This window comes from Onychostruthus taczanowskii, unplaced genomic scaffold (assembly GCF_017590055.1).
Source record: "Onychostruthus taczanowskii isolate IOZ18803 unplaced genomic scaffold, ASM1759005v1 scaffold57, whole genome shotgun sequence".
Taxonomy (NCBI): Eukaryota; Metazoa; Chordata; class Aves; order Passeriformes; family Passeridae; genus Onychostruthus; species Onychostruthus taczanowskii.
The window spans coordinates 70139-82939 of NW_024503346.1; the positions used below are offsets into that span (position 1 = coordinate 70139).

At 38.7% G+C, this 12801-nt stretch overlaps 1 protein-coding gene across 5 annotated transcripts in view; it reads right to left on the minus strand.

Moving 5' to 3' along the window:
* Positions 1-12801, minus strand: part of SULF2 (sulfatase 2) — a 78591-nt gene that overhangs the window by 12862 nt on the left and 52928 nt on the right. For all 5 annotated transcript variants that reach the window (XM_041417931.1, XM_041417930.1, XM_041417929.1 and 2 more), the window contains 4 exons: positions 11782-11910; positions 10775-10831; positions 9969-10098; positions 2823-3024 (listed from right to left, as the gene is read on the minus strand). In XM_041417931.1, the coding sequence (XP_041273865.1) occupies positions 2823-3024; positions 9969-10098; positions 10775-10831; positions 11782-11910 (518 nt within the window). The remainder of the gene's footprint in view (positions 1-2822; positions 3025-9968; positions 10099-10774; positions 10832-11781; positions 11911-12801) is intronic.

Sequence of the window (12801 nt, forward strand, 5' to 3'; positions counted from 1 at the left end):
ATACAAAAAAAAAAATATCTCTAGTGTCTAGAAATATGGATTAAGTTTAGAGGTACTTTCTTATATCCCATTCTCACAAAATCGTACTTCAAATGCAAAATCATACTTCAAATGCATTATCTGTAAAGTAACGGCCTTTTTGTTTTAATAAAAATGTCATTTTGGTCCAGCATTGATACCACCTCAAAAGTAAAATGAATGTCAGGGAAATTTGAATAAAAATGCACTAGCCTCTTTGTACACACTTCTGTTTCTTTACTATTCAGTGTGGCCTATCATAATTTTCCTACATGCGGCTTAAGAATTCCTTTAATCACATACATTTAATCACATACTCATTACAGGAAGAAGAGATCAAATCCACAGCAAGAAAAACATAATAGGCCACAACACAGCTAAAGATTTTGAGAGCTCATTATTTAAACTTTCCACCTACTGCAAAGCTCTGTTTGATCTTTCTTATAAAAATAAGAGCATACTAAAGAAATAAAGAGGACAAAAATGCAAACATTCCAGACACTTAAATCCAGACACACCAAATATTCATGTTTATGGGTTTCTGGCACTTAAGTGCTTTGCAGTCAAGTTATGTATTTTTACATTGTGCAAGTGGCACATATATGACATGGCCCAGTTGTGAAACTGACTTTACTCAATTTAGAAAACACTGTTGCCTGCTAAATGCACTGGTGCACCTGAAAATGCATTCTAAACCATGCCTACACTAGAAAGTAATTATTTTATCAAAATGTCTGGTGCTCCAGCCTCTGTACCAGCAATTTAGTCTAGTCTTTTAGACCATCCGTTCTCACTATATGTAACTGATTTAAACCTTTCTGAAAGACCAATCCTTATACCCTATTAGGGTTTACAACATGCTTGATGCACCCTAGATACAGGGCATCCATTCTGCGTTTCTGCAAATGACTGCAGTTTGGAATCCAATAAAATGACTTTTTGCAAATCTATTTCTGTTGTGCACAACAGAAATGAATGATCAGGGCATTTCTTTCAAAACTTTGCTAGTGCTTGAAACTACTGCATTAATGTGGACGCGACCCTTAATTCAGTTAGAAACTTCTATTTTCTGTTTGGCAGTGGTTCAAACTAATGAATAGCATTTACTGGCATTTTAAGCAGGGCAGCAATGTAATCTCATGCACTCATCAAATTCTGAGTAGCAGACCCCAAAGGTGCCCTAACAATTATGCAACCCAGCACAGACCACACTTTATCCCAAGTCTCACAGAACAGGTCATAAAAACCCAAATACACATCATGAGTATCCAAGTCACTGTCTTAACTAACAGCTTTACACATAAGCTGTTTAGAAAAAACCTTGATATGTTACCTTAACTTGTACTGCTTTGGGCTCACTCGCATTTGGTGTGTGATTTATTAGATAAGTGCAGGTAGAAGAATAGCCAACGCCAATGAAAAGGTCTCTGTCAATAGGTCCAAGCTAACCTCTTCCCTGTATAGCACACACTGGATGTGGGAAGAGGGAAAAAGAAAGCATCTGTGCAGGCAAATACTTTACTTTAGACACAAGCAATGACAATGTGATTGTCAAGATCCTGTTTTATGTTGCTGAAGTTTATGCCTTAAGGTTCAATGAGGCTAATAAACTGAAGGGTGTAGCAGAAACTCTGTCTCATCTGAGCAGAACACAGGGAAAAACACCATTCTGATCCCTCTGTGAGAAGGCAGCAAGTTTCACTTTTTTTTACCTCAACTTCCTACATACACAAACTAAAGGTAACTATACACTTAACCACCTCCTTTGGATGTTGTGAAAATTAGTTAATGTTTAGAAAGCAACAATGAGAAATACTTAAGTGTTATCAGATAGCATTATGTTGCCCTCACTTTAATTGTTTTCCTGTCCTCATTAAGTGCCTTCCATCTACTGCTGTTGGCTCCCCATGACTTAACTTCCTTCTGTGACTTAAAAAATAGTTAAGTAAGTACAAATTCTAGTGTTCTTTACAGCTTGTCGGCTGTAGCACATATTTAAACATCAAGTATAGTTGATGGAACCACTAATTTTTTTTTTCATCTCAGAATTTGCTTAGTAACTACTAATCAGCTTGCAAGACGAATATAATGGGAGAAAATAAATTTAAACTCTGTGTTTCAATTTTGTGTCATTATATAAAAAGACTAATCTGCTAAATAATTAAAGCTCTGTATTTGTGGAGTGAGACAAAAGAAACATTACAAGTAACTAATAATTCCGTGTTGCCATTTACCTCTAATCTATAATTAAACTATATACTTCAAATATAGATGTTAGTCTGACTAAGATTTAACAGAGTCAGTAAAATGGGCTTTCTGAAAAAGCACTAATCTGTGCCAAGGAAACCAGTAACAGTCATCCCCTTTGGCTCTTATGTCTGATTAAAAGTCAGCCTTGTCTCTGCTGACTGAGCAGAAGAAAAGGATGTTAGAAGCAAGCAGCTTCCACGACAAAGTACACACATCCTTACTGAAAATAAATTACTGAAGTAACAGCTCCAAACACTGCAGGAGCTACTGAAAATTGAAGTATTTGCTGTATAACACTGTTCACGTTCCACAGCCTATGTCCCTGTGTGCAATTCGCCTTTTCAGCATGGGCACTGCATTTCCCAGAACGAAACATTCTTCCAGCCAGATATTCTCAACTCTGATTGTCCAGTATGAGACATGCTGTTTCATAGTTGAGATACACAGGACATATGCTAACACAATTCAATGCCTATGATTGCCAAGACAATTACGTGAGTTAGCAAACAACAGCTTTCTAAGGCAGAGACAGAAGATGCAGTGGGTTTGCTTACTTTTCTTGGAGAAGAGTTTCTTTCTCTGTCTGATGTGGCTCAGCTTGTATTCATTCTCTTCACAATTGCAGTCTTCGCTATTCCTGTTGTAATACTTGGGCAAAATATTGGAGGTGCCTTTGCTTGTAGCTGCCAAGTCTGCCATTCCCTTGCACTTGTGCAGCTTCAGTTTTCCACTGGCATCTTCCACACACTGCCATTTCTGGAAGAAAAATTTGGTTATTAAAGAATCTGTCCCAACTATGGTCTGTCTCATGCCAGCTTCAGCAATTTATTAGATATTCCTTGTAGTAAAATGGGGGTCATCTATCACCTATTATCAAACCAGATTTTTGTAATCTTCTGTTTTCAGACAAAACAGCAACTCTTCAGAACACCATCGCATCTGTTTCTGATTTTGACTCTTGGAAGCAGAACAATTTAAATTTCTTTCAAAAATCAATACTACAGCCGAAAACATGAAAGTGGCAAGTGACAACTTTCAGAAGCATAACAGTAGCATAAACCAAGGACATTCAAGCCATATACTAATCCTGAGAGTCTTATTATATAATAACTCTCAGCACAGTGGGACCAAAACCTTCCAGGTTTACACAAGTTCTCCAGATAGAATCATATACTGGCTTGGGTTGGAAGGGACCTTAAAGACCATCTCATTCCACTCCCCTGCCATATGCAGGGGGACACTTTTAACTAGATCGGGTAGTTCAGAGCTCTATCCAGCCTGTCCTTGAACTCCTCCAGGGATGAAGTGTTTTCCAGAATTGCTCTGCAAAAGCACCTGTTTCTCTTCAATGACCTTTCAAAGGGTCAGATCAGCTGTGGAAGTCCTCAGCTGCATGAGTTTATCTCCACCTTGAGTGGTTTTCTTAATAGCTTTTTCCCCGTCAACACACTTGGGCTTGACTTGTAAGGAGCTGCACTGGATGTCTGAAGTGAGAAACCCCTCTCTCTGGCACTCAAACTAGAGAAAATGCTAGATGTCTCCCATCTCCAGTTCACTCTGATACTCAAAACCTTGAAGTAACTTGCTCGCAGTTCCTTTGTGCTGCTGTCAGAGCTGTACCAAGGGCAAGGGAGTTTAGCTGCCTTCACCTGGCACAGAAGTTCTACTCACTTCCCTGGTACATCACAAAATTATTTCGCCTACTCCTTAATTTATCAACACTTTGCTAGCTACAGAGGCTTAGAGACACATAAAAAACCCTTATAGCAGCAGTTGCTACTGCTTTAAAAAAGTTTCTCAGAAACACAGCTTCTTGTTGAGTCTTGAGAAGAGTTCCTCTTCTTCCCTATTAAAAAGTCCTGTAAGCCAGTTCCTCCAGGACTCACTGGAATATTTAGAATTTTCCAAATAAAAGAAGTAAAAACAGCAGCATCTTCCAGGGAAGATGATATTTTACAGCAGCCTGCAGCTCTATGAGGGAGACTCAGCCACTTCAGTTTGCACAGCAAGGTGTGCAAAGGCTGGGACAACAAAGCGTATATTTTCTATTGACACTTACTCCATTGTTTGCAGGACAGCAAAGTAAGAAAACAAGATCACTGTGCTTTTATTATCAGACTTTAATAGGAGTCAAAAGTGAAGTGGCCAGTTACAGCACATTTGCCTATCACTGTGGCAGAACCTCTCATTTAAAAGGATCCATTTTATGGTGTGCCCACTGATTTCCTCAGACACCTGGATGCCAGGTCTCCTGAGCTGTACCTGTGTTCAGCCTCCTGTACAGCCCAAGCCTTGCTCTGATACAAATAAATCCAGCTTAACTTACAGCACAATGAATCAGGAAATCAAGGAGAGATACTGACAATAAGATCTTTGCATGACTATCTTCATCTGTAAAGCAGTACATATTTACCTAGATTCAATAACAAATTAATATCTGAAGAATAAATTCCTCTCTTACTTTTATAAATGCCTAACACTGATTGATGTAAATACAGACTGAGGTTTGAACTAAAAGTTGTCTTACTGGAACAAGCAATGCTTTCTTTCACAACTAAAAGAGATGCAAAAATGTTTGTTGCTGTTTCCCATTTCATTTGAACATTATTTTTGAAAATATATAAACAAACTGCATTTTCTGCTCAGTAGAGCTCTATGCTCTAGGTACATTTTAATACATGAAAAATTAAGTTTCAACAGAGGGCAAGTTCAATGCCATGACGAGAATTACTGCAAGTACTCTGATGTGTGGCCAAAAAATATTTTTTCTCTATTTCTTTCATCACTTGTCAAGAGACTGATGCTCATTTTTCCCCTTCAGGTGAACTGGAAAAAATCCTTTAGTTTTTGGTGCAGCTGTAAGCTACAGTGAAAACATCTCAAAGACTTTGCTGAAGGGCACATTGTATGCATTAACAGGCCCCACTGCTGAATGACTGCAGTGCAGATCTACCTAAATTACATTAGAAGCAAACACAGAGTACATGGAGGGGGCAGTGGGCGGGTGGGAGAGCGGGGGAAGGAAAACCTCAAGCCTTTACTTTTTTCCCTAAAACAGATATGGGCACGTGTGTGAATATGTCTGGTATTCAACAGCTTATCCTTCGTCTGCTTGAAGGTCCAAAAGCAAATTCTCTAGGTTGATAGCATGACTCTAACAGCTGCAGTCATTTTCACAGGATGCTTTCAAACTCGGGAGAAAAGGGCAGGAATTGCAAGAAAAATGTGAAAACCTCTCTTAACCATTAGGAAGCTTTAAACACTGTTAATTCTGGCATTTGAAAATGCTTTCTAGTGAGCAGCAGACCATCTGCTCTGTGGAGAAGGACTTGGGGAGTCCTGGTGGACAATAAGTTGTCCAGGAGTCAGCAGTGTGTCTTGGGGGCCAAGAGTGCCAAAGGCATCCTGGAGTGCACTGTCAGTTCCCTGAGCTGATCCTGCCCCTCTACTCAGCCCTAGTGAGGCACATCTGGAGTGCTGTGCCCAGTTCTGGGCTCCTCAGAGCAAGAGAAACATGTAGCTCCTGGAGCAGATCCAGCAGAGGCTGAGGAGATGAAGGGGCTGAAAATCATTACAGGCTATTTCTAGTTCAAGGAGGAAAACAATTTTGTTAATTACAGTTCCTCATAAGGAATGCAATCCTCAGATAACAGCCTTAATAAATCATCATTATGTTAATTATCATGGTTTGTTGCCTCCTAATTTTATCAGTTCCAGGGCGGACAAAATTTTTAATGTATGAATTTAACAGCAAGTCATTTCTTGCTGTAATCACAGATTAAGAATTTGACCCTGAAAGTTGATCACATGCAACTTGTTCTGAAATTCAGGAACTCCAAAGATCTCCCAAAAATGCTATTGAAATTATCTGGACTCTAGCTGGCTTGATATATGTCACTTATCAAGAGAACTTAAATTCTTTCATAACCTCAGTGTATCTCTGCTAGCAACAAAAGTACCAATAAACCACAAAAGAGGGGAAGAAAGTTTTGGATCTAATTTTAAAAAAGATTCCTTCCAAAACCTGACACTGTTTCCTAGGTCTGGTTGATACAACCTCAAGTACAGTGGCCTCAGAAAAAGAAGAAAACAGAAGCAATTTTTTTTCTATTGCTCCTCCCTTGGCATTAAGCAAAGGCCAATAATGATTGTGGTGGAATCAGGAATATGATGTAGAGGTGCCTTTTCTGAACTGCCAAGGAAGGCACACACTGATCAGAATAGTTTTCATCACTGGTATGCCATGTTATGTGAGAGAACTGGGGACACCAAGCAAGTAAAGGATGTGCTTTTACTTATGGTATCTTCAGGCCAGTTACATAAAAAGAGATAAAGAGATAAAGAGAGTAGCCCTACATGATCCTGGTATAGTACAAAGCGATTGCAGGGACGACTATGTCAAACCTTTCATTTGCAGAACACCTGAAAGAAACAAAGTGCAAACATTTGCATTTTGAATGTTCTGTGAAAACTGTCATATAAAATGATACTTCTAATGCGATTTAAAGGCAATTTCTACTTGTATCAGATTTGCACGTAAATAAAGCTTTGAAAAGAAAACGTATTTGAAAAGGAAATAATGTGAAATGAAGCAACTATTTCTCTTCAGGAGTTAATAGTATTATTGTACTATGCCAGGTCCTGCTAAAGAAAAAATTACTATCTTATCATTTTGGGGAGTTCTTACATGTAAAGCATAGATCCCTATAGCAATCAGCACTGCTGCAGGTATTGCATGTTTATCAAATGTTTATCTTTTCTCTTCCTTGTGCACAAAATTGGCAACTACCTTAAAAGGAGATTTTGTGCTGTTGTTATGATTCTGTGGTGCTGCTGGGAATACTCTACAGTGCAATGCTGGCATCATAATTGGCTTCCACAAAAGCACATTAATGCGGGCTACTAGATAAAAGTGGGTCAGCTTCCACTCATCAGCCAGCTTCGGATGAAAGGCCAAACTACACTGAAAAGAAAAAAAATGTGTGAAAGCCATTAGGTACTAGGATAAATTTTTTTCTTTTTTATTTCACGTGGGAAGAGCTTATCTCTTTTAAATCCTTGAATATAAATGCTGAGCTGCTCTTTCATCTGATTCTACAGTCACCCTTTGTTGGATGCAAAAAACTAACACACACCAAACCCTAATAACTGGAAAAGAAAACATGGCAACACACAGATTCCCATTCCTCTCAGAAGAATTTACATATATTAGTGATGCCAAAAAAATTCCACATAGTGGACTGAGAAACAAGGTTTTAGACACTATGAATAGCCTCTTCTCCATGATCTTGGTACTCTCTTATCAAAACAAATATGGGTTAAGGAGGGTGACAGAGATTTGCAAAAATCACTTTGTGGCAATAGACCTGTATTCACAAACTTGCATGCTTTCAAAGCAGAATTTCCAATTCTCCATCTCATATTCAAAGCTTTATTCACCTCTCCTTTCTCTACTTCTCTTTTAAGCTCTGCCCTTGTCTCTTGTTCTTCACTCCCCTTCTGAGTCTTTGATCTCCATTTGTGCTTCTTGTCTCCTACTCACACTTCAGATTCCCTGGGGCCATTCAGATTTCTCTGTGCATGGAATAGCAGGTCCCCAGAACTTCTTTAAGTCAAGAGTCCCAATGACTTCAGCAATCTTTCAACTAATTTTGACCCAGATGGGTATTTATCTTTGCATTAGGATATGAAAATTTACTTTTCATACTGAACACTCCAAGTGCTGTCAAATAGAGTGTCCTGCAGGATCAGAAGACATCTGCTAAATAACCACTGCATCTGCATAACATCAACTCCCCAAGGCAGCGGTATGTTATTACTTACTGTGCAAAGCTATGAACACCACCAGCAAACAGACAACACCCATTTGTCATTTGAGAAGTTAATCCTCCTTCACTCTGAAGAGATTTTAGGTGCACCCATATTTATCCCCAAATGAGCACATTCATCTCCCAGTATTCCTATTTTCTATATAGACTACTAGGACATATTCTCTAGAGTAGGGGTTAGAAGGATTGAGATTCCCTTGAGAGCCCTTCACAGATTTTAATTGACTTGATTGTTTGGAAATTTTTCCTGATGTGCAACATAAATTTCTTTTTTTGCTCAATTTCATCCTATCACTTCCTATTATGCCGGACTGAACTCCTCAAACAATTCTTCTCTCTGTCTCCTGACAATGAAGATGCAGCAGAAGCATCTCTTATTAACACACCTACACTGTAGAATTTATTGGTAATTTTGACTATAGAATTGACATTTTATACTTCTCTTGAAGAGAAAATAGTGATGGGGGGGAAAAAAAAGCTATATTTCCCCATCCTACTTACTGGATAATGTTGTAGTAGAAAAAAGTAACTTTTCTTCCAGTTCCTCAAATAACACTGCAAATTCATAAACAATGGCTTGTTCCCATTCAGCTAAAAGTTCAGCTCAAGACTTCTGATGACAATAAACTACTGCATATAGTATTCCTTTAAGTTTAGTATTTTTATAAAGAACAGAACATTATAATTGCTTTGTGTACTAAATCTGACATAGAAGCCACAGGAGGAAAAGAACATCTGGAAAATTTTTATATATAGAAATTGGATCCAAATAGCTAAGGAACAATGGACTCATTTCACAGGTGCACTGAACTACAGGATCAGTCAAGCCAGAAGTATGGACTTTGACAGTAAAAAAATTAACTACTGCAGCCTAAGTAGCCCATTACTGATTATAGCTTGGTAAGTCATTCATATAATGTCTGCAAGAACAGTTATATTCCACAGACTAGCTCATCCTGACAGCCCTCTGGGCTGCCAGAATATGAGGTAATGCCAGTGTGATAACAGACACATTAGCATGTGGACCCATTTACCTTCACCCCTTTGTCCACAGAATGTGTTACAGTCCTTGGAAAGGGGTTCTCTGGCCCACACCTGCATGAGAGAGCAATGACACAGAGTCAATTTTGCCAAGAGTGGTGAATTCTCTGGAGACAGCCGTGCTTTGCTTTTGCACTGCCCTGAAAAATTCACAGAATTCTCTCCTGTGCATGTCAAGACCATGTACTGATACTAGCCTAATTTTTTTTCCAATAATTTATTCTATGTAACTTGTATCTAAAGTGAACATATTGTCATATCTGCCCAAAACGGTTATGCAACGAGGGAAACGACACACAGTCAATGAGCTTTATGCCCATATACACACAGCCTGCCTCCAGTCACAACTGCATGTGTGTTTTCCCAGTGTGTTTTTGTTAAGAGGAGGGATATACTAAGTCAACAGAATTTTATCTTCTCATTACTATATGTAATTCCAAGTAACAATATGAACAAAATGAATTAAAGAGAGAATTCGAAGCAAAGCAAGCTGTACGAATTTAAAAAGGCCAATCTGTTATGTACATTGTAGCTTCTCATCACTAATGAATCCCAAACCACATTCTCTTTGGGAAATAAAACATTAAAACAGCCTAGGCGGTTTTCTTAGTGGTAGTCAGGAATCAATACAGAACACTTGAATCAGCAATTTCCTGACTGACAGTCAATCTCATAAATGCTGTAATAAAGATTTGAGCAAAGGTCACAGAATGAGCCATTTGATTTATATGCTGGCATTGATGATGAGGTGAAGGACATTGACACAGTGAAGGTGTTGAGCTTAGCCCAATTACAACTGCTTACTTGCAGTCAGGGGTAACAATGCCCTACCTGGCCGAGCTGTTCACAAGCTGTTTGATACTCAGCTCGCTGACAGAGGTCTTTCACACGCTGGTATTTGGGTAAAAAGTTTTCTTCTTGGGCATCTACTTTCTCATTCTCCCTTTTATGCAGCAGCTTACTGGGGAAAAAAAATGATTCTTACGTTAATATTAACTCCAACACACAAATACAGTTAGCTGAAAAGACTCAGAGGAGTAGTTATTTTCCAAGTCCATAGCATCTCTGGTAGCCAAAACTGAAGAGTTCAGAAGAAACTAGCATTTATAACACAAGTTATTCATGTCCTGCTCTCAGGGAGCATACAAAAACATAAAATCAAGACTCTGTGTTACATTCCTGAGTGACAGGCAGTAAAAACTGTCAATGTAGAGAGACCGCATCGCATTCTACAGGGCTGCACTCTGCAAACCCCTCTTGCCTCCATTTGTGTACTAAAGCAGAGGTGCAGAGGGAATGCCAGCAGATGAAGATGCAGAGAGGAAGGGTTGTTCATAAGCCCATGATACAAGCAGGAGGGTAGGGGACAGCAGCTGAGAGCAAATTGGGATGCCTTCCCGTCTCTCAGTCCAAGTAAACGCCCCTTCCCCCACCACAAGAGCACATTTGTGCACGCTGTAGGCAGAGGCCATCCATTCCCTCCAATCACACAATCACTGCCATTAGGCATAGTGCAGCCGTGTCCCTGCTGGCACAGCTAAATGGCTTTAGACTGCAGCAGAGTGCTGCTTTGGCTTTAGCTATTCAATATCCTTCTATTTAAAAAGACTGGGCTTTGTGATTAACACTTTCCTTACCCTCTTTCCACAAGGAACGAGTCTCTCCATACCTTCATCTTTTTCTTTAAATGAAACCTAGGAGGAAATGAGGAGAGGAAGATGCAATTCCCACAAAACCAGTAATCAAGTCATGCCCTAGTTTTCTCTCCTACCCCTAATTCCAACAAGAAACATGCCACGTAACTGCACAAGAGGACATCCAGCTCTATGAAGCAGGAACATACACCTCTCCACAGGAAACCACAGGACATATTTCTCTCACAGAAACTAAATTCACAACAGGTTTACACAGGACAGTTTCTTCAACATAAGTTTGTTGAAGGCACAAGAGATTAACTGAATTTTCCTTGCTCACAAAGGATCACAAATCAAATCAGGATTTCCGGACTCAAATTTGGGCTTTTACCCTGCATCTAACCACAAAGTATCCTATTGAAAAGCAGCTGCTCCATTCCCCCTTTCCCTCCACCCAGCTACTTGTAAAGCAAATAGTTCTCCTTTGCTTTTTCTGTTGATTTTCTCTTCCAAGCATTCTCCAGCAAGTCTAATTCTCTTCCTCAGTCTTCTTCCAACGAAAGTACTGATGGAAAGTCTTAAATAAAAACTGCAGTTTTTAGTGCTAGCCCGTCTATATTCTAGTCTGATACACAACCATCACCTTCCATTATTTTACTATTTATTCAATATGAAATGCTTTACTAAAAATGATGCCATAAAGACATTTAAATACATAACTTACGTAGCCAAAGACCATCATGTGTAGCCCTCTCACGTCTACATAGACTACATTTAGTATATACAGATGCCATGCATGCCATATATCTAGAATATGAACATGCCAAAATGAAAATAACTGAAGGGAGTTGTATATGCCAAATAGTCTTCAGATTTTCCAGTGAATTATGTACTCAGATAGATGGTGATTGTATTATATTTTCCTTTAAATTTTCTGCATACTGCTGAACAGTTGTTCAGTCTCTTGTACAAACACATGCATGTTTCCATGCAGCATTTTCATTTCTTACCTATTTACTGGTCTCTCAGAATCCAGCAGCTTTAGAATGGATTTACCATCCATATCAGATGGAATATCCAATCCAGCAATATCTAGAATTGTAGGTGCAAGATCAATATTCAACACAATGTGAGGATTCCTGGAAAGAACATAGGACAAAACAATTTAAATTCCATACAATAATACCAAGCAACTCCAGCTTCCACAGAGTCCAAAGACCTGAAAAGGCTTATTTTGTGACAACTGCAAATAAAATAAGACACATTCTGATTATTTTCCACGAAGGGAATTAACATATAATATATAGATAATTTGCATAACCTCAAGGGGACTAATATAGATATTTAAAACTTTAGTACAGAGCATTTTTGAGAAAGCAAAGTAAGGTAAAGTTAGTTAATTTTTACAAAAGGCAGTTTAAAAACCGTTGGAAAAACTGGGTGTCTTACAGAATCAAAATGCCTGCCAAATATGCTGATGACTTTCTTAAAAAGTAGATTTGGCAGGTAGCACATGCCTTACCTGTTTCAAAATATGGTATAGAAATGAGCACTTCAGTTCCTATCACAGTAGGCATGCTCTGAAGAGAGCATGAGAAACATTGCTAGGCACTAGTAACAACTAAAAGTGATTGCTAATTTACAGTGTGAGACAGAAAAAGGGATGAAGAAAAAAGCAGCACAGGGGGAACAGGTATGAAGAAAAAAGTGAGAAAATAACAGCTTGAACTACATGCTAACACTACATGCTACAGCACTAAGCATGTGGAATCACTGTGTTATGATGTGCAGGCACAAAGAAAGGATGGGACAAGATGGGCTGCAACAAATATTAGTGCAGCAATCCAGCTCAAAATACAGGACAGAAGAAAACTGTTAATGTCACACTATTTAATGAGATAGTATTTTAAAATTACTACATCCTTGAGAGTGTAGGCAAACAGGGACTGACAAGAGCACAGGTGATGAATTAAATTGATGTACCTGATTTGATTTTGATTACTAATAATTATGATGTAGCATATTGGGTA